At 35.4% G+C, this 23,254-nt stretch overlaps 1 protein-coding gene across 2 annotated transcripts; it reads right to left on the reverse strand.

The window, feature by feature from the left end:
* Window positions 1-312: 312 nt before the first annotated feature.
* Window positions 313-22,826, reverse strand: LOC105386662 (probable serine/threonine-protein kinase DDB_G0272282). Of its 2 annotated transcripts, none has more exons than XM_048627432.1 (3): window positions 22,605-22,826; window positions 6,424-6,569; window positions 313-3,740 (listed from the first exon to the last, which is right to left on the reverse strand). In XM_048627432.1, exons 2-3 carry the CDS (start codon window positions 6,552-6,554, stop codon window positions 803-805), a joined length of 3,069 nt encoding a protein of 1,022 aa, XP_048483389.1. In that variant the 5' UTR covers window positions 6,555-6,569; window positions 22,605-22,826; the 3' UTR covers window positions 313-802. The 2 variants fall into 2 exon arrangements, with proteins under 2 accessions (XP_048483389.1, XP_048483390.1); XM_048627433.1 differs by lacking the exon at window positions 22,605-22,826 and adding an exon at window positions 15,302-15,360.
* Window positions 22,827-23,254: the final 428 nt, after the last annotated feature.

Below are 23,254 nucleotides of genomic sequence, written 5' to 3' on the forward strand. Positions count from 1 at the left end.
ATATATCAGCTGTCCGACACCCATAACACAGGTTCTGCCTAGCTTGGGGTCGGATGGCCGTGTGTGAGATGTCCCCACATATTTATTTATTTATTTGTGGTTTTGTATCCATAATTATGTAATTGAAATTATTTAACATGTAGCCTATGGCCCTATGGCCTACTTATTTAATTTATTGGACATGATTTATGAATTAAAACTCACAGTAGGTAATTATTCTAATACTGATCTGAAAATTAATTTCCATCTATATAGGTAAGTCGCTGAAGATTTGTGATGATGGGTTATTCTAATCATTAAAAATACAAAAAAAAACTTATAAATACATATATTTTGATCAATATTTACATTTTAGTAAGTAAGTTTAAGAATACAGGCGTATAATCATATAAAAATATTCTATTGGGAGTTATAACTAAGCATAACTTAAATTAAACCTGGCTGTATCTATAGCCATTATCACAATATACATTCAGCAGGTTTCCCTCAAAATCTATTTAAAGAGTCGAGGATAACGTCCTGAAAATATAATTTCCGACAACACACACACAACCATACAATTCTTACATACAACTTAAAAATCTATCTGGAATTTTCACTTATTATTATAGCAATTTAATGTTGATGAAAAATTATTTATGAGAAAGAAATCTGAAATACTGTGATTTGATATAATTTTCTGTAACTTTATCACATTGAAATTGAAGAGCTTCATGAAAAACTCAAATGTAACTGTCTATACCTACATTCTAACGCATTTCTGGGAGCACGTCGAACTTATTTGATAAATAATTTAATTTAATTATGCGTGTGACGCTTTTGCCATTTTCTGCACAGCACTGTCCATACTACGAAGATACCTGTTCAGAGAGTCTGAAGTTGTCTGCAAAATGCTTAGTCCAAGACGGTATTTGAACTCAACTATTCTTTTCAAGAAGGTGAAGAAACTACCATCTCCGTTGCTGGGTGGGTATGTGATTACATTTGGGTTGTTGGTAGGTTGAACTGGTTTAGGTTGAAGAGTGGAAACTATCGTAGGTTCAGTGCCTTTGGTTTCTAAAGAAGGCATTGTGGATGTTGTCTCAGATTTAACAGACTCTGTTGTAGTTTCGGTGTTAAGTTTGGCTTGAGTAGTTGTTTCCACTAGTTTAGTCAAATCTTTTACCAAAGGACTGCTTTCTTCATTGGGCAGTGTGGAAGGGCTTGAAAAGACTTCGTAAACTCTGAACGATTTCGTTGTGAATTCCAACTCGTTTGATGCGTCGCCTTCCGTGGTCTTGTCAGATTTGTTGGTATCAAACGGTACAGTTGATACACTTTCAATGATATGGTCTTCACTGGTTGTATATGGTATATCAGTGGAAGTTGCTTTATCTTCTTCTGTAGTTGAATCCATTGATACAGCATACACTGGTATAATAGTAGGTTTATCTTCTCCCTTTGTGTTATCTTCTACTGGTGTAATAGAAGGAGAAAAAGATGGAATTGAATCATCCATTGATGCTAAGTTTATGTAAGGTGAACCGAGAGGTTCGTCAATCTCATTGCTTATAAAAATGTCTTTGTTATCAGCTTTAGCAGCTTTCAATATCTCTTCCACTATACTACGACGTTTTCTATTTAAATTTCTTGGCCCATGCTCTGGAACTACAGCAGGGGTGGCGGAGTCTACTAGCTCTTTAGGAACATTTCCTACAACAAACTTATTGTCAACAGTTTCGTTGTTTTGATCCTCGTCATCATATTTTTGATCATCATCTTCTTCCTGTTGCTGCTGTTGTTGTTGTTCTTGCTGATACTGTTGTTGTTGTTGCTGGCGATACTGTTGTTGTTGTTGTTGCTGTTGTTGTTGTTGTTGTTGCTGCTGCTGTTGTTGTTGTTGTTGTTGTTGTTCAGCTTCATTGTTTGATCCTAAATACATAGATGTTGGAGGATACGTAATGGGACTATTGGTGGTTTCACTAAAAACTTGTCCTTCGAACGGATACACTGGCTTGAAATCCGTCTCAGCCGAAGGTTTTACTCCGTACACGACTGAATTCGATGCATCGTTTCCGTAACCAGATGCTGCCGCTGATGGGGCAGTTTGTGGCGCAGCGTATATCGGTTCCACGGCAGGGTAAGGAGTGTATCCAGTGTTATCATAAGCGTACTTGCTTTCCGTAGTATACACGTGTCTTGTTTCATATGGGTGAGGATTATATTTTGCTGGCTCAGAATATACAGCACCGTGAGCTATGCCAGTTTTTTGCTGAGGATAATGGGAATTGAAATTAGGAGAGTCATAGCTGGATGCTACATGACGATATTTTATGTCTTGTTCCTTCTTTGCCGGATATCTGTTAGCGTTAGCCATTTGACCGATGTAAGGGTTCAATTTATGTTTAGAGTGAGCAGGCATACCTGCTAATACAGTTCCAAGCATGTCTTCTTCAGCCTGACCATTGCCTTCACTGGCATATTCTTCAGCATTATGTCTGTATAAATCATCTTTCTTATCAACTTCAAAAGTACGTCTTACTGGTGTGGCAAATGGATAGAGGAAGTAGCTTGCAATCCCAACTAAACCTGCCAATCCAATAACTCCCACACCGACTGATGGCATAACTTCCCTGGAGAGGTAGCTGAATATCTGCGTAGAAATGGGATTTTCTGGTTTTTTCTCATTCTTATTCGTTTTTTTAGTTTTGCTTGGAGCTTTTAACTCGGTTTTCTCAGGTTTCTTTACTTCGGGAATACTAGCCACTTCCTGTTTGGTAACTGAAGTTTTACGCTTCTTAGTCTTGTTCTTCTTACGTTTAGTAGAGCTACGTTTAGGTTTCTTTGTAGACGAGGCAGGTGTACTAATTTCTAATTCAATTTCTTGTTCCTTGGCTTCCATTGGCAGCATTGCAGATTCATGAACGATGGGAGCTTCGGTAGTTGTCGTGGTGGTCCCTTTATTTTTCAACTTGTTCTTCTTTTTGGTTGGTTTTGACGTAACTTTGACAACTGGAACAACTGCAACTGGTGTTTTGGTCAGTTCTTCTTTTTTTGTTGTGATTTCAGGAGCAGCTGTTGTGGTGGTAGTGGTAGTAGTTACAGTAGTTGTAGTTTTTTGAGTTACAGTGTTTTTGTTTTTCTGTACATTTGACAACACTGTGTCTTTCAGTTTATTTAGAACATTATCGTTTATAGCTGATCCACCGGCGACTAAGTCAGATTTATTTGCGCTGGCAACAAGGGGACGTTTAGTTGTCGGTTTCTGTTGAGGCCGCTTAGTTTTGTTTTTATTCTGATTAGGCTTTTGCTTCTTTTGGGGCTCTTCTGGCTTGGTTGGTTCAGTTGTAGAAGATGAAACATTATCTTTAGGAGTAGGATTGCTTAAAAGAATCCAAGTAGAAATACCCTGATTAGATGTAGATGATTCACTAGAGATATCTTTAATCTTGTTTTCCATTTCAAGTTCCTCCATTGAAACAGGAACAGCAACTCCTACATGTGAGTTTTCAACTTCAGTGTCTTCATTTCTGGTCTTGACTTTCTGTTTGTTCACTTGGTTCTTCACTTTGGGTGGCACTCTTGTGTCTGCCACCAGAGTGGTTTCAACGGTAGTGTTAGAGTCCAGCAGTTGGTTGGCAACCATTTTGATGGAGTCACCGATGGCAGCAGTCTTTGACTTGACATTTCTCGAGGAGTTGGCATCAGTCACGTTTGTCGGTATGCTGGCTGGTATCTCCGTAACGGCTGGTGCTTCAGTCCTGAAATGGAGACAATGAAATAAATCAGTTTGACGTTAAAATTAAAGGTACTACAAAATCTGAACAAAGAGTATTTCCTATGTATGAAATGAATTATGTTTTTATGTGGTACAATTAAACCTTTACAGGGGCCCAAGACCAACCCGCATTGTAACGATCCATTGGAGCTTGTTCAAGAAAATATTTGTATATGACTTGCAAAGTATATACCTAAACGTGTTATTTTATTTATTTATTTATGTTCATCGTATAATTATTGACAAGTTTAGTAAAATAAAACAAGTACATGCATTCCTCTGCGATCGTTTATTACGTTTTTGAAAACTAAAGGTAAATAAATACTTATGATACTAACATAATAAATACTTAAGATTACATTAATTCTAAAGCGTATTTACACACAACTTAAAATAAATCAAAAGTTTATAAATTTTAGTGTATGGGTAGGTACTTAGTACGAAAAATATGGTCAATACATAAAATACTATAATATTATGAAAGAAGAAATCTTCATGTTTTATAATGGGTAACAAAAATTTTTAATCTAAAAGAAATGGATGATTATCTTCTCAATAAATATCTACCAGTATTGTATATACATATTATTATGTAGTAAAGAGTCATTATTACTTCGTCGGACGGAATGAATCTATTTCCACTTGGAAATAGATTCATTTTAAAAATTGCATTGTTGGATTCTAGTGGTTGATTTAGCGCCACAGTAGCTGATAATTTGTTATGCGCCAATGTAGTCGCGTTTTACTAATTCTTCCAAAATTATTACAATCGCATCGCACCCACTACCTACTTAATTGGAACTTTCCAAATTTGCCGTTTTTCTCTTTTGTTTTTTCGTGTATCTCGTAACTCATTACTTTTCCTCAATTTGTTTGTGGTCTCTCTCATCCACTGTTTTACTTTTAAGAATAACGTTGGTTTGACTGAACTGTTACCAAAGTCTTCCTCTTGGCTGCTTTTTGGCCATCTTGGTCTCCACTTTCGTCTATCAAAGTCGTCTAAATGCCATGTTTTTATTTCATTGTCCCAGTGCCATTGAGGTTTCAGTACATGAATCTCCTGAGGGCTTTCTCTAGCAAACGGAATACCAATTGGCGCAAGCGCTGCAGTGAAGCTTGACGCTCCAGCAAAGAAAAGTACTATGGGTGTTAGAAATAATGTAAGAAAACTAAAGCTAAAAGGATTCAACGTTGATATCCAACCGAGCACATTGACTGCTGGACGAAAGAAATCTATCATTGAGGATAATCCATATGCGTCTTTATCTTTACTGGGTTTCTTATTTTTATGTCTGTTCGGCCTACTAATCGCTGCTAATGGAGCATTAGCTGAGCTACTACCAGCGGATGAATCTAAATCTGCTGAGCCTAATGAATTATAATTTGTCAGTTCACCGTTTTCTATCGATGCGCTTTGCCCTTCCGGTCGCGATTCATCAGAGTCTGATTCGGAAAACTCACTAATTGCTGCATCTTCAGCGGCTGAGTCTTCGCCTAAAGCTAAACCAAAGCCACCTGGAAATAAACCATCTGATTCTGTTTCTTCTTCAGACTCAATAACAACATTCTTGTTCACAACATTCGTGTTGACTGCTATATTCAAATCTGGACAGGCTTCTTTTCCTTGCCCTTGAAACGAGTTGTTGAGTGTCAGATAGATAGTGGGGCAGTCAGCTGAAGGTGCAGCGTATTCTTCAGGTCGTATTACAATACGCTCTGTGTAAGCTGTTACAGGATTGAAGGTTGAAACTTCGTATGAATCGGGATATTGTGGATAGATCTGATGGACTGCATTGTGATAATTGAACTGATTTTTTACGGGTTTAACAAAACGAATTGGTTTGGGTGTTGTAGGTTTTCGATTTTTGTATGGGTTCCATGAAACTGGAGTGCCTACGTTAGTAATGATGGGAGTAGGATATGGTGTGGACAGGATGAAAGTGTTAGGCATGTACGTAGGTCTGTTATAATAGTCTTCTATGATGTGCACTTTGTTAGAATGGACATGTATTTCTTCTTCAGAATTTTCTGGTCTTGGGCGGTACCTATTTTTGTTATTTATTTTTACAATTTGCTTATGATCTGAATAAGGTTTAAGCGTACTGGTGTTGGGAATTTCAGTTGATTCATTTATTTGGTATTCTATAGTAGCATAATCTTCCGTTGAACCAAATGACATTTGATCTTGATTAGAATTTTCATCTGGCACAAATCGCAAACCTTCTACTTTAGCATTATCAGTCCATTTAGTAATAACTTTTCTAATAGTAGTTCTTTTATTTACATTATTTTTAGTACTAGCATTATCAATCTTTAGTCCAAGTTTATTTGTAACTGTTTTCGTGGGTTTTTTCTTAGGTCTTTGCTGTCGTCTTTCATTATCCGTTTTGTTTTTGTTTCTAATTGCTACTGTATTTATTTTTTTGCGTTTAGTGATCAATCGACTGGCCCTATTCGATATATTCCTATTCTCATCTAAATATATTCCTTTCTCTTCTTCAAATACACCGTTATGATTTCCTACAACATTTACTTTTTTATCACTACTAGAACTTACACCTAAATTTATTTCCCTACTTTTATCTGCATTATTTTTATACATATAACTTATAACTACAGGTACATTTTTCTTATCTATGCTTAAAATACTATGTGTATATCTATACCTGGTTGGTTTGTCTGTTGGTTTGTCACTAGACACACTGGCAGCCTCCTGCGGCCGTGCAAGCGCGCAAGCGCACACATACACTAACACTACTAAAGTCCACTTTACACTTAACACTTTTCGTCGCGACATTTTGTACCCTGTTACCTGTGGACAAAGAAAACGTATCGTTAGTATTATGCATACATAATATGACATAAATTATTATAAAATATAGCTATGAAGGTACTATACTAGCTTTTAAATTAAATTTATCAAAAAACTGAGGCTATTTGGTGTCGAGATTTTGTTAGTGCAACTTTTTCATTTCTAGCGAGTGTAAAAAAACATACAAAAATAAAATGTGGGTCAGTAACAGAATCTAGATAATCTACGAGAACGTAAAGATCATCATAGACATAAACAACTTGGGTGATTCCGGGAACCCAACTGACTTCGGATAAAACAAAAACAGGTTTATCGACGGATAACGGACGATAAAAAACAAGAAAAACTTGAAGTGTTTTGTGTTAGTTTGTGAAAAAGAAAAGTAGGGTCCTGTTCGTTGAATAAACCTTGTAACGGATAGCTATATCTTGTGTTGTTGATCAATTACACGCAAATCGATAGATCGCTAGATCAGTAAAAAAAAGTTTAAATATTATCTTAGGTCGGCAAATACATATTATTTCTTTTAAATATAGTCTACTATGAATGATAATTTAATAACATAACTAACAATAGTTACATATTTATAATCGATGACAGAACTTTATCAATAAGAGATGACGTGTAATTGGTAAATTTTATTGAACAACCTAATAAGATCAACAATACATTCTATCAATTATTTCATATTTCATTTCCTTAAACAAAATGGTTTCTCCTCCAGAAACACGGAACCCTAAAGCCAAACGGAACTTGTGGGTGAATACACCGTTACAACTGATCGGTGCTATACGTTATACCCTATGTCCATATGAATAAGGGTCATACTGCCGTAGAACTTGAACGGATGTTTGAGTAGTGTTTTACCATATCTGTTAACGCTACAATGATTTTAGATCATTATTGCTGAGGGGATTACGATATGGTATCATCAACCAACTTATGACTTCTGCTGTAAGAAGCTTTTAGCATTAAGTCCACTTTGTACATTATTACTCTTTGTAAATTGTGCAATGAATAATAAATGAATATAAATAAATAGGCCTATTTTCAGGAGCAAAGTTTTTTGTCCTCGGGCTTCCTCAAGCAGCCTCTACCAGCTATCTATCGGTCTTGAACTGATGTTTCTGATGTTTTTTTAGGAAAAGGAGATTTTTTAATTTAATGTATTCTGAAGTATCCCTTGTAATAATTTGGAGTAGTCTTGATAATAGCTTAGACAGTAATAGACACCTAGTAGCAATATTACAAAATTCGTAATATTAAAATAAAATGCATTAAAATCTATTTAAGTATTTGTTTTTCATACAAACAAAGGTCTCAGATTTTTCACTGTTTTAAAATGAATTTTACAGAGGTAATTTCTTTGTCTTAAATGTGTTTTGTGGTCAGACCATCAAATATGTGGAATTTTCAAATGATTCACTATTATTTAAATAATTGTACTTATTGTATATGTATACGATGAATTTAAATGCATTAAGTACGTAAATTATTTTTATTATGTTTAATCATCGGTCTATGCAGTTACAATTCAAAACATTCCTTACAAATCACTGTCCTAAAAAAAACAACAATACGTAAAAAGTTTTTGAGACGCATTCTAATAATATTATTTATGTCCCAAAATGCCAACCTGCTATTATCTTTTTTTACTCTCGCTAGGTTCATGTGTGGTTGTAGCGCCATATCGAGGTGTTAATAACTATTTGCATGACATTAATGTAAACACGGGTTTTACTACAAAAGTATATTCGCACCTTTCATTATCAGTATTATCACCTTGTAGAGTAAGTAGTATCTAAAAACAACTACCAACATACATTTCTGTGAATACGCGACTTGACAAGATTTGGCAACGAAATAAAATTAGTAGGATGTCGGTAGGTATATCGTACTTTTAGTACAGTATCGAATGACATTTTTTTTGTTTTGCACTCCACTTATTATTTAGTAAATTCTGGTTTCTTTAAAACTAGATATGCGGTTTTTTGAGTTTGGTCTTTACAGACTGTAGGTGCCTCGGAGTTATAGATCTCTGTTATTACCTATCATTACTGAGTTAATTTTAGGTTATGTTCTATTCGGTAGCTGCATTAAGGGTGACGTTGACAGTACATCTAGACAAGACGAGAAATAACACCAAACATTCCACCGGAGTTCCGCTTTCCACACGCACGCAATGACATATGTAAACAGAAAACTATAATTGTTACATCTCCGTACATACGTAGCAAGTACATGCATTGTACATGTACAGGAGTTGCAAAAGTGGTATAGTAAGCCATGAGGCCACGATTTTACATAATTCGTACCAAAAATGGTTTTCAGAAAGGCTCAGGGAGCAAGACCCGCATATCAAGACGTGACCAAAGTTGTTAATGTTTTGCACTCCTAGACCTCACAAGCTGTTGGGACGGTGCATTGATAATACCACTGCAGTCATTTAGGACAACGGATTTAAAAAGTGTAGATATAAAGATTTTTATTATCTTCCAAAGTATGTAGGAACTTATATATCTTATTGGTAGACCGCATTACTCATTTTAATTTGTATGCGTACAACGTAAAATTGCAATAACTTTCTAAGCAAGTATGTTTATTTTATTTTGCATATTTAAGTACGCTTATAGGTACAAATAAAATCGCCGTACACCTTTATTTCCTTGTCTCCTTAAAGGATTTTCAACAAAGATAATATCGACTCTATCAGAGAAGTTCAATCAACCGTGACTGGTATAACCACAAACCACATAATAAACATTGCGGTTAAATGAAATAGCTAAGCATCCACTGCCGTTTACCTACAAGCCACCACTTTAGAACATCAAATACAGCGTTCAGTGTGGAAGTGGTTTTGCGATAGTTCTTGTCCATGATTGCTCGAAGGAGAGCTAAGGTTATTGCCCCCGCGGCCATGACCGTAACACAGTTATATATTTATTTATTTACATCGACGACCTCGATTTGAATTCGGAATCTTTTCCCGCCATTAGTGGAATGACTGTAACGGTAAGTAAATATGTATAAACTTGACAAAATTCTGGTCTTCATATTATAGTCATAATGACTTTGGAATGTTTTGTATGTGTGTTGGTAGGTCAGCGAATAATTTTGCGTGAGATGTGGGTTTAATCCTTTTTCATTGGTTTAAATATTTTAAAGGTACTTAATGTGTTATTGGTATTTATGAGCTTATGAGTAGGAAGACATACATAGTGAAGCCAATTTCATGTCTACAGTGAAACATTCGTACTGATACGAGTATGTTGAACTTATACGTGTCCAAAGAGCCTCCTCAACAGGTGAGTTCTATGTACGTAACGATTTCCCGCTCGAGTTAACTGTCAAATGTATCGTAACAACGGATTAGTACATACGCGTACGCTATTATATGGAGTGCAATAAACTATGTACTTACTAGGGTTGTCAATTTAGAATAGAAAGAATATAGTGCTCTTTGTTTAGCACCATAAAAGACAATATAACAAAATGACTAAATAAACAAAGAGTAGGTACAATCATTTTTCAAAAACGTTGTGCATTTCAAGTGATAACATTTGCCTAGTAAGTATCCGCTATTTTTTTTGTAATTTGTGCCAAGGGTAACGCGTTTGATTCCCGGCCATGGCAGATATTTGATTGTTTTTTTTTCTCTTGACTTGGATGTTAAATGTATTAAGTTCAAAAATTCAAAAATTGATTATTTACACACCATGTAAGCATAGACAAATATTATACAGACAGTGAGAACATAAAAGATGGTAGGTTACGTGATACAATATATTAAAATATCCATACCTATATTCATCTTTATTACATATAGTATATCAACTTTGATATTTAGGCTTAAAAACATGTCCACCCCTAGTGGAGCTATGGTGTTGGCCGATATCGTAACATGACATGGAGTGGAACGTTGCGGTACCGTTTTCACCTTGTGTTCTTGAACATTCTTCGTTCATAACCGCTGCTTATATGCTTTTTGAGCTTATTTTCCGATTACTTATCATATTAGTGTATGGTAACTATGCCTCTTTTCTTGGCATGAAAATCATAACAAGCCTACCACACACCGAAGTAAATGTACATAAATACACTCACGGGCAATGAAAAGTTTCCAACCAGAAAAACACTAAATTACTCCTAAACGGAAAAGGCTAGCTTAATGACGCCTTCGGCATCATTGAAGTATATTTAACAGAGCCTCAGGATATTATCAACTTAAAACGATAATATTTTGTTCAAATTTCAATTTAATTTTTGAAAAAAATGGGGTTGTTTGGTGTCGGCTTTTTGTGAATGGAACTGTTTCTTTGCCCGGGAGTGTATTTGCAGTTATATTTCATTTTGTTTATTGCTATAAAAACAGTTTACAACGCATAGGTTTAAAAATATATATAATATATAAGGCGGACTTATTATATTAATAACTCTAAACATACAAGATACTTGTATACCACAAACGACACAGACAAGATACATTTACAGTATAAGCTGTATTTTGCCGCAAGGAAAGAAAGTATAGCATAGTAATCCGCGTTCCTACATCAATCTAAAACAATGTAAAACGCTTTATGATTATAAGCCACTCTCCTATACAATAGTGCCCTTCATGAGGTATGTAGATCAAAGATCTAAATACGGGATAAGACTTTCTAACTGTGTTTAAAACATGATCATGCTTAGACAATGATTCGATTTATTATAATGTGCCTTTGTTTTTGATAAACCGGATCAGTTGTAGATAGATAAATGAACGCGTTGTAGTTTTGAGGAAATCTTTCCTTTTTTAATAAAAAAAAGTTGAATATACAAATACAATACAAATACAATTAAGTTTATTTACCAAAAAACACAATTACATTATTTGGATAATATTTTAACAGAATACTAAAACATCATCACTAATTCATAAATGGGTAATGAGGGTACTTTGAATTATTAACTCCAATGTTACCGGTAAACTCTGCACTAGGCGAGCTTGTATCGCAGAGATGGTGAGCAATTTGATTGCCAGAGACGGAGCGGGCGGTATGAGCGGGAGCGGATTAATGGGTGGTTATGGGTAGTATTATTAAATATAAAGTCTATTTTATGGGTGGGATAGATAAATATATTATATGTATGTATATAAATAAATATGTATGTATATATAATGTGTGTGTGTGTATAGTATAATATTGTTTACTTATAATTATGTGTAATTTACAGTTTCGGTAATTATAGTGTACATAAAAAGAATTTATTTATTTAAAGATATTCAGTTGAATTATAATGTAGTTGTAGTTTGTTACATTTAGGCTACTTGTGCGATGAGTTTTTCAGTTTGGTCGTAATTAAGGCCAAGTAGGATAAATCAAAGTAAATTTATTGGTGATTGACATATTTTTGATGTAGCAATTTGTTTTTTTATAAACTTATAGATAAATTCTGTATTTGACCCCAACCCTATTCATTCCCTTTTGAGTAAATTGCGTTAACTGGTACTTCAAAATACTGTCTCATGTAATAGATTCATAATTATGATAATTATTCCTTCAATGAACAAGATGACAAACCGGTGGATGTCGCATACAATTACAAAAAACTGTAAAGACCAGTCTATCTGCAAGTTGTCCAGATGACTATGATCGGCTAACGGGAGCTAGCGTGCTCTCCACTTGACTGCAACATTACATTTAATTACCTGCCTCACGAATCGGGAAGTATATGGAACACTTGCTTGATGACATAGTTTAGAGAGCTAACTAGTCCAAGATCAAAAAAATATATATATTGGTGTTTTTGTTATTATCTACTTACTAAGCCATTATTGTCTTTTATTACCACGACCCATTACGTCCCCACTGCTGGGGCACGGGTCTCCTTCCACTTCCACTGACGGAAGGGTTTAGGCCTAGTCCACCACGCTGGCAAAGTGCGGGTTGGTGGACGGGGTGGTTGTCTTTTATGCACTCTTTCAATGCAATTAAAAATAAACCAATGTTCAAAAAAATTTCAAGTGATAAATGATAATAGCAATAAAACAAAGCTATGAAGTACCTACTTGTATAAAAAACAAAACAAAAAATCTTTATAGTGTAGGTAATCTGGTGGGAACATATGATTTTTTTCTTATTTATGTATCAAGAATTTGAAATACATAGTTTTTGAAGTCATCAGAACTGTCGACGTAGTAAAAACGGTTTCATAATTTGTTACGAAAACAACTATGTTCCAACTTGAGCGAATCACACGTTGCCACCCATCCATGGGACAAATTGTTTCACAACTGATTGAAGACTGCGAACGGAAACGCTGGCCTATTACGATCCACACCATCACATAAACTACTACCTTATCCTTAAAGACACGCACCAAAGAACAAATTACTATGAACTAGAAAAATGTGGTTCAAAATTAAATAGCTACTAGGATGTCGAACGCGTGTGTAATTTTCAATGACATATGTACCAATATGTTTACGTAAACACCTATGTAACATTAAAATAAGTGAATCCTGTGTTTTAAGTCGAGGAAATGTAGATTTTAAATGTTATAGGTATTTCCTGTTATGGTATGCAATGTTATATAATGTTTCGTATATAATATGCAATACCTAGGAGAAAAAATATATGTAGAGCAAGGGAGGATCATAAGCTAATGATCATCATGAGATCGCTCTAACGATTTAAACAATGATACATTATAACGGTCTGAGACCATTTGAATCGCAATAATCTTTTGACTAAATTTACGGGTAAATTTGATGACTCCAAATTCACAACTCTACAAAGCTATCTCCAGTAGAGACAAAGCTTTGCTCCACATCTCTAGACCAAACTCGAGTTTCAACTCAAGTATGTAGGCCGAAAAACAAATGATAGCTAATCAACCGAATTTGACTTTTAACTGCCAAGGAATACGAGTCAAGGCTAGCAACGGGACTTAGTAGTCCTGACAATGAGCCAGTGACATACTGAGAACGTATTTAGTTATTCAGGTATGTGACTGTGACCGATTGGAAACAGGTAGCCAATTTCCACACGCTTTTAAAGTCACCTGTCAGTGACAGTGTTTTGATATTGTCACTTGTGGCATGCGAGTCATATGGCGTGCGGTAGAGAATCGGAACCTGTTCACATATTCTGTTGGTGTCACATCTACTTATATCACTCATATCGATGTCAAAGAGTGGGATGGGCATAATAGATGTAACTGTTATCGGCTTGTTTTGTATTGATTAAGTAAATGAGGCCTTAGATGTTAACGGTAAAAAATTATAAATAATATTATGAAGAAATCTGAAGAATTCGAACTGAATTAAACCGCTTCTACCACCTATGATATAAATGTAAAAAATAATTGCAATATAGTACACGGTTATGTAAGAAAAACAAAAGTTATACGAGGAATAATAATAATAGTATGTATGTAAGTTCAGGCACCTCGTTGAACTCTTTTGTTTGGCGATAAGTGCAGTCTGGCGTAGCACCGTAGCGCTACGAACGCTCATAGAGCTAATTAATTGTTATTCTACGAAAACTTCCTAATCTGTATTTTTTATTAAATATATTATCATAAACACTGCACTAATGTATATTTTTTTATTACATGGCGTGCAATAATACTTTACGTATAAAAAAGTTGCAAATACCTTAATGTTTCAAAGGTGTGTTTTTTCAATACAGTGCAACTTAATTTTGAGTTTATTTATGTTTCCTAAACAAGAGGTAATATTCGAGTAACGTGTACCAGATATTCTTAGAAAAGAAAGCTGGTGTTTAGTGCAGGCGATGTCCGGTTTGTTCGAGAAACATCGGGAAATGGGAAAACCGGTGCACCGGACTTACACTTAGTGATTCAAATGTATATCTATGACCAATAATAATAAAGATTTCAGATAATAGGTACATAGATTTAAAATATTATTGAAAAAACTGATCATATGATCACCTCTGAATACCCCTTCGGGGATTACAGTCGTGAGCATATGTATGTACGTATCATATGATATTCGGAGGTTCTTTAGTTATTGCATAATTCACTTAAAATAAGTAGCATCTTATCGGAATTAAATCATGTTCGCCAATCTAAATAAACTTCATCACACGCAAAACTCTCCATCTCGGATCTCAAACTAAAATAACAATCACAACGTTGCAAACTCCTTTAAAAACTGTACACTATTTGATATCCATTGCAACCAATGGTCGTTTGAAAGAAATTCTTAATAAGTTTCTTAAATTTGTGTAAATTTTTGTTAAGAATAACAATGTATGTATTCTCCTGTATTTAAAATAGTTTCATAATTATGTATAAGTACTTTAGTTCCCCCAAACAAGGTTGGTTGAAAAAAATGCTTTTTAGCAATAACCCCGCCTTTGTATAAGTTAACAAACATTACTTTAAACTCTTATATTTGTAGGTCTATATCTGTAGTAGTAGTAGTATATAACTTTGTTGTACATAAAACACTTAAAATACCATTTAAGACTAAAATCTATAATACAATAAGGGCGGCCTTATCGCTAAAAGCAATCTCTTCCAGGCAACCCTACGAGCTAAGCGAGACAATTCTGACAATATCTGACTGTACTACCACAAAAAACTTTAAACACTGTTTAACGAGTGTTTAAAATTAAATTTGACAGATTTCGTAGGTGTTTGACAGCGCTAAAAACCTGTTAAACACTGTCTAAGTTTTTGTGGTAAGGCCCTCAGTGTTTATAAATATCCTTAGCTCTCACCTCTAGTCCGGGTAAGCACAACACTGGTCTACGTGGGGAGGTGGGTGCACTCGCGTGGTCTGCCGAGGACTGTGGAGCCTCCGGCGCGGCCGCGGCAAGACATGGCCGGGAGGGACAGGGCTGCCACTACTCGATATTATAATTTTGAAAATATCCTACTAAACGCAAGAGCAATTAAATAGTTCCAGGGACATGTGGAACGGCAATGGCTGGTGGAACGTTCGTTCGTAGTTTGTAAGGATGGATGGATGTTTTGATACTCTGATAATCTAGCGAACGGATTTAGATGAATTTGGAATGTAGAAAGTTGATAAACTGAATTAACACATAAATTTTTAGTAAAGTGAAGAATTCCCATGATTTTTCGCTAGTCCTGCGTAAAAAATATACGGGTCTAAATCCTTGCATGTAAGAAGCTTGTATTTTTTAACAACATTGAACTAAAACATGTGTATACTGTCTACAAAAATAAATTTTACCAACAAGCTCTAGAACTCTAGACCATCTAGCAAAAAAAAAACACACTATAATCATCACACTAAACTCATGCGTGGCAACCCTAGCCGTGTGCGAGTGGGACGCCACGGGACAACGGTACCGCGACCCACTTCCGACTCAGCGGCGACTCACCTGGGTGATACAACACACGGCACGCCGTCGCATTAACGTATAAATATGCGTCGTTAATTGGGTCAACTGGTACAGAGCGGTGGCAGATCAGTCGGGTAAGCGCCCGGTTCCAGCGAGGGAGATGCTGGTTCAAATCTCATCCCATGATTTATAATTCTATAGGTAGGTATATGAGTTCTCTTTTCCATCGCTGTGAAGGTAACACAGGAAAACATAGCGAGGGTACCTGCATTGCCCTGCCACTGCCCACTATCCAGCAGTGGACCACCATGATGGGAAATGGTCCAAGGTTTTAATCGAATGAGACTGTTATTGTAAATTGTTTTAATTGTTGTTCTATAAATAATAATGACCTTACTACATTCCGTAAGTAACAGTTGTAAGAAATTAAAATGACTTATAGAAAATTATTACACATAACTTCTATTGTGAGATTCAGGCATTGCGAGTCAGGCTCAAAATAAGAAAATTATTTTACTTGATCCGCTTCCTGTCGTAAATAGCTTTTGCTAACATAATTCAACGCCATCTCTACTAAAGACGCTGTACCATTTGTACCACAATATCGTTAGCTTGCTTCTCACTGACTCTACATCATAACATAGATACATCTGCAGCAGAATCTAAAGGCAGTAAACGTTACTATGTAGTGTGGTTTATTACCAGTAGATGGCGCTTTTATTTCAGATGAAATATAAGCGCCAGAGAGGATCTTCCTACTTCACATAATTTATTTTTTTTATAATACATAGGTACATGTTAAACAGTGAAATTGATTGCACTTAAAATATGCATAAAATATTTACTATGCATACATTAGTGTGTATTATTGTAATGTTTTAAGATTACTTACTTTAAAATAGGTAAATAAATTACCTATCACAGGCATAATATACTTACCCTCAAATTCATAGACCGTATTGTATCTTAATAACATTTAAGTACTTTTTGTCAATATGCAATATGAAAGTGAGGTGTTCTAAAATAGCATTCATCGATACATTTATTACAAGAAAACTCTATAGAAAGCGAAGCAAATGCACGGACTCAGTAAGCGCAAGTTTTCACATAACAAAGTGAGTAGCTTACACTAATCCATTTGGACCGTGTAGCTATTAGTATTAGCCTCCGCCGCCACCATAACCATATTCTACATTTCGTATTCACTAGGCGACAAATTGTCGCAGAACCTGTCTAGGCACATGTCGTCTACGTGTCGCCGCGACGTCGCGCTCTGTTCTGCGACGTCGCACGCGACTATACAGCGACATCTACGTGTCGCAGAACAGGTTCCGTATTTTGGCTCGCGAGACAGAACTTCCTGCGACATCAGTCTAGCGCATAGAGTATATTTTTTTACTAGGTCTAGCGACCGCTGTTGCAGAGTGTGGACGCGTGCGCGACTTCTGTATCACGACATGTTACCAAAATGTTCTGAGAACATGCACCGTAGATGTTCTGTAACAGTCTCAGAACTTGTGCCCTAATCTCTGATTTTTAATTGGAAAGAATTCTGACATTTTATAAGTGATGCTACTAAAAAAGTTCTTTACCGAAAAAATGAAAAATTGCGATCCATTTCTGGGCAATAATTTTTTCTTAATATTTTTATACAAAAAGATAAATCTAAATATTTACTTGCTCAAGTAAACTAATACAAAAATAACAAATATTTCAATATAATAGCTGTTCCCGCGAGCTTCGCTTCGCCTTAATAAGTTTTCCCGTGGGAATTCCGCGATAAAAAGTAACATATGTGTTAATCCAGGGTGTCAGCTAACTTCATTCCAAATTTCATTAAAATCGGTTCAGCCGTTTTGACGTGAAGAAATAACAAACATACACACATACATACATACATACATACACATATACACTTACAAACTTTCGCATTTATAATATGAAGTAGGATCACGACTCACGACCCATGTATCGAATTAATTTTAATTGCTTTATTTTATTCTTTAGCATGGCATCACTTCCTACTAAATTCAGGGATAATAAACCTTTTTAATCAATTTCAAAAAAAGATTGTCTATTCGGTAAGTACATATAATATGTTCGGTATGTATGTAAGATTATTGGAACTGCACCATATTGACATATGACAATATACGAGTATTAGGGCTAATAAACAAATATTCAAAATTTTATAAATGTTTATGTACCTATGTACGTTTATATGCTTGTTGGTATGTATGTTTGTCCACGCATATCTCCGAAACGATTGATCCGATTGTCACTATTCTTTTTGAGGGTTCCGTACCTCAAAAGGAAAAAAAGGAACCCTTATAAGATCACACTTTGTTGTCACCACCTTTTTTCTCGGAAACGGGTAAAGATATCAAGCTGATATTTCGTATAGATGTACATAATTATGATGAAATTAAAAGGAAAACTACCTCAGGTAATTAAGTATACTTGTACGGAACACTCACTGCGCGAGTCCAACTGGCTCAGTCGGGTAAGCGCCCGCTTCTCAAGCAAGAGATGCGGGTTCGAATCTCGGCGCTGACATGTTGGTAACAATGAGTTCTTTGAATTTAAGTACAATGTATACCATCGCTCTTACGGAAAAGGAAAACATCTGTGATCATATGTGAACCCACCAACACCGCAGTGGACCAGCGTGGTGGGAAATGGTCCAAGCTTAGGAAGGCAGTATGGAGATGCTGGAGGCGGGTTCCGCTCATCTGGCATAATCTTTATTGACCAAAACTCATTTCGCATAACTCGTATGGTCTAAACTTTTTTGGTCGAGCCATCACTTTGCCAAGACTTATGTGACATAAGGCTCGTTTCGTCTAAAACTCTTTAGGCACAATCTTTAAACACCTAAGTTTCGTTTGCTCAAATTTATGTTCGTCTATACCTATGTATAATCTTGTTTCTCCTAATGTTATCTTGATAAATAATATATTAAGTATGTAGGTAAATCCCCTTTTAATTTGGAGCGCCGCACTTAATAAAATGGATACAGGGACTAAAAAAAATATATTATAGTCTCAGATGTCCAGACTCGTATTGAAAAAGTGCCCAGCCCAAAAAGGTTTGTGATCTCTGATTTGTCTAAAATTGATAACTGTCAGAATTCCGTAAGATTACTAATAACAGTGTAGTGAATTCGAGGCATCAAAGACATGCTGTCAGTGTCAATCTCAGTAATTATGAGTTATCAAGTGATGACATGTCTTTTATACGCATTTAGCCATTATCCAGATATTGTCAAACATGCCATAAATAATTTAAATATCTATCTATGAAAAGGAAAGAGCTTTAATTTGAAAATAATCGCTTGGAATGTTTTTCCCAAAATAATATAAGACGCATTAACACTTGATCACACAGTAATAAATCACATGGAAATTGTAAACTGTTTTAACTATAACGCACTTGTATCATGCTATACTCTCATTTATCTTTCATCAAATTAGCTGTAAGTATTTTAGTTACGTATCTTCCTTTACTACACTCATTATTAATTAATTATGTGTAAAGGTACAAATCATTACATGAGGAAAGCTATAGATTACATCCAGTGGCGTGCTTTGGGAGAAACACACGTCAACAATTGGACTGCTCTAGGCTGAAGAATTAATAAGGTATTAAATATTCTGTAAATCGTAAAAAATGCAAAATTTCATAAGTGTTTGCTTCTTTGTACTTGTAGTTACACTACAGAGTTGCGCAAATGATAGTATGCCAGTAAAAATTTAGGTACGTGAATAATAAATTTTCAAGTAATAACAATTTTTATATTAAGGTTATTTATGTTAATACTAAGTCAATCTTAAGAATAAGTATGGAACATGGATTAGTTGACACAGCGAGGTCTAGCAATGCCTCTGTGAAAGTCTGAACACTGGCAGGAATTTGGTGCCCTAGGCTTTGGATGAAGGGCCTACTTAGTAGTAATAGGATTTAGATGGTAGGTAGTAAAACAAGTTGTTCAGATTGACGAGCTGCGTTTGTCCCTTTTGGCTTATTATACCACTTTTGCGACACTCTAAAGATATGTATGCAGTCAACTCTGCAACTTTACTCGTTCCAAAGTTAGCGATAGCTCTATTTATGGAGTCAGTAAAAGACATACTTTTGTATGACGCCCCAGCGTCAGCACAAACAGGGTATCCTTACGATATAATTATGTGAAAGATAAATTAAGCAAAAAATATTGTATTGATACACACAAACAAAAATGTATAGGTTAAGATATTTAATGATTAATATGGCAGTGGATCACAAACTTAAAAAAATTGCGCTGCTGTGCCATACATATAATTATGTTAACTGTAACTTTTCTCGCTGCAAAGTTTGCCATGTCAGGGGGACTTAAGGGCACTTAAACTTAAAGACAAAAGTAAAAAAAAAGTAAAAATGATTATTTCCTTTAAAAATAAAATAAAAAAGTGTGTTTGTGTGTGTGTGTGTGTGTGTGTGTGCGCGCGTGTGTGTGTGTGTGATGGTGTGTGTGTGTGTGTTTGTGTGTTTGTGTCTTGCATCAAGCATTTAATCGAAATTAAATCTATTACTTGCTTGCTTTCACAATATAGTGTCAGAGCAAGCCTAATTAGAAGACACATGACGGTTATGGAAATACGCGGAAAAGAAGTAAATTTTCTGATTATGTTTAAATGTTTGGTGCAAGCTCTCCTTATGGAGTCGACTGTACCTGTGTAACTTAACTAGTTTCCCCGCCTGGCCCCGCTCGTGTAGATCTCAGATAGCGCACGAGCACTCTCCTTGTGGGAAAGTGTTATTGATTTAGAAACTGTCTGTTTGTATTTGAAATTGAACCGACGAAATTGGAGCTGCGCTAATGCTAATGTTTAATCTGGGAGGGGTGTTTGATTTCGAGCAGTTTGGACGGTTACGAAGAATATCGTACATTTACATAACTAGAAGGTATACATACCGGCTACCTTACCACCACCGACATCAGCAATCCACAATAATAATTCACAAGCAGCAATATCGTTTATCTGTCACATCCATACAAGATATGTCAGTTTTAACAGATAAGAATGCTCGGTGGCGGTACAATATGACTGTATGTTTTAAGGTTCGCTCAAGTTATACATAATATATAAAACCTATTGCTTGCTTGCTTTCACAGTAAAGTGTCAGAGCAAGCCTATGTATGCAGATAGATTAGATACACTATGATTAGATACACTATGATGTTCAATATAAAATGCATTGGATTGACTTTTGCTCTGCGGTAGGACGGGGTCTCTGGGTTGGCTGGTAGAAAATGGTTTTGACATTAACTCCACCCTTTATAGGATTTATTTTTGTATAGGTATGTGCAATAAAAAATAAAATAATACATAATAATTTGAATACTGTTGCTATAAAGGAGTTCTCATTCTAAAACGACTTTACGTCTCGCAGTTATTATGAGTAGAATTTTAGACCTGATGTGACCATACAAGATGAATCTAATAAACGATAAGAATAAAAAAAAAACAATTTTACTCTTGTGGCCTAAGAGTAAAGGAGCTTTGACTGAAATATGTACTTATTTACAATTTATACAGGGTGTTGCAAAAAGGGTATACCAAGCCGAAACCTACATGTGCAGCATGGTATATCTAAGCCCGAAACTGAAATCAGAATTTGAAAATTCGCGAAAAAAAATTTTCATTTCCCATAGAAACTTTGTTGGTCACGTGACTTTTTACTATGGAAAATAAAAATTTTTTTTCGCGAATTTCCAAATTCTGATTTCAGTTTCGGGCTTAGATATACCATGCTGCACATGTAGGTTTCGGCTTAGTATACCAATTTTGCAACACCCTGTATACAACAATTTGGGTGTTTGTTTGTAGGTAACAACCAGCAGGGTTGCACTTGGTAACTAATTAATAACGAGAATTTACTAGGTGTGAATATAATATTTAGTATCTCATCTACCTTCTCTTACCATGCAGTTACAGGGCCTTACGTAAAACAAACTTTATTTTTATATTTTTTATCAGATTTACAATAAAACTTTGACATAAACGTGGGAACGGAATTGGTAAAAACTGACCGACACAGTGTCACTTTCTATCCGTGTAATTTGATAAGCGTAACACAAAAGGTAGTATTTTAACACAAGATTATAGACATCCGCATTGACGAAAAAAACAGCTGACATGAGCCTCTTACTAGTCTGAACAGATTGTTCAATAAATTCGTTACAAAAAGAAAATAGTTTACGCGTAAAACATCCAGTTTCAAATGTGGGTAGTAACCATGTAATCTAAAAAATAAAAGTCTAAAAATACGAAACACTGGTAATAAAAATGGTATGGTTTATGTATGAACAAAATTAATAGACCGTAGAGCAAGAAGATTAAAAGATGAATATTAATAATAATAACAGGTGTAAATGATAGTTTAACAACGTTGTTTAACATAGCAAATAACCGATGCAAGTTTCAGGCATGTTTCATTGCGTGTAAACAGAGGTAGGCATATAAAATATATACTATTAGATACATAATAAATTAAATTATGTAAAATTCAAAGATGGGATCATGTCTGTAGATAATATTATGTCGAACATGATTAAAATACAGAACCGCCATGAAATAACTAGAATCGTCACAATTTAATAACAAAACTTAGGCGTGACAAACTAACAGGGTCAAGGGATCAAACCGCATAAAAATAAAAGAAAGCTCACCTGATAAACTCATTGGTCTTTGCTCCCCAGCGCCTTAGCGCAAATCGGGTCAGCACAGACCGCCTTGAGTTTCCTGGATCCCTAGTCACTTCGGTTCTGCTGCCGCTGGCACTTTGAGCTCCGACCTCTTTCGACGCATGTCTTCCTGGTAGCAACCACTTTTCTTGATATCATGTAGTTTGTCTCTTGGTCATTCATGAAGTCCTTATGTTAGTTTATTTTGATGATTTCATGATGAACTCCTGAATAACCTGTGCTCCTGGATGTTAGTTGTTGGAAATCCTGCGATTACTCCTATGTAGAACTGTATCTCTTTCTGAATGTATAAGGAGCAAGTTAAATTGCTCGTGTTACAAGCTTAAAATGTTCTCTCTTACGCCAAATTAGATTCACTTTCGGTAATAGCATCTTTTCATGCTCACGATTGGCAATTACCTCAATGCTCCTCGTGGGCTTCCATTACTACTCCGTAAATGTCAGATAAAAGTTATCTGAGACCTTTGCATCAAATGCATTGCGTAAGATATAATGACACCATGGACTCGTAACAAGTCACTCTCTTCTAATCCGACATCATTAAAGTCGTTTGCAACAATGGCAGATGCAACATTTGCAATAAATTCTACTTTTTCTTTCTGACTTACAATCCG

The sequence above is a fragment of the Plutella xylostella genome, chromosome 18 (genome assembly GCF_932276165.1).
Source record: "Plutella xylostella chromosome 18, ilPluXylo3.1, whole genome shotgun sequence".
NCBI classification, from domain to species: Eukaryota; Metazoa; Arthropoda; class Insecta; order Lepidoptera; family Plutellidae; genus Plutella; species Plutella xylostella.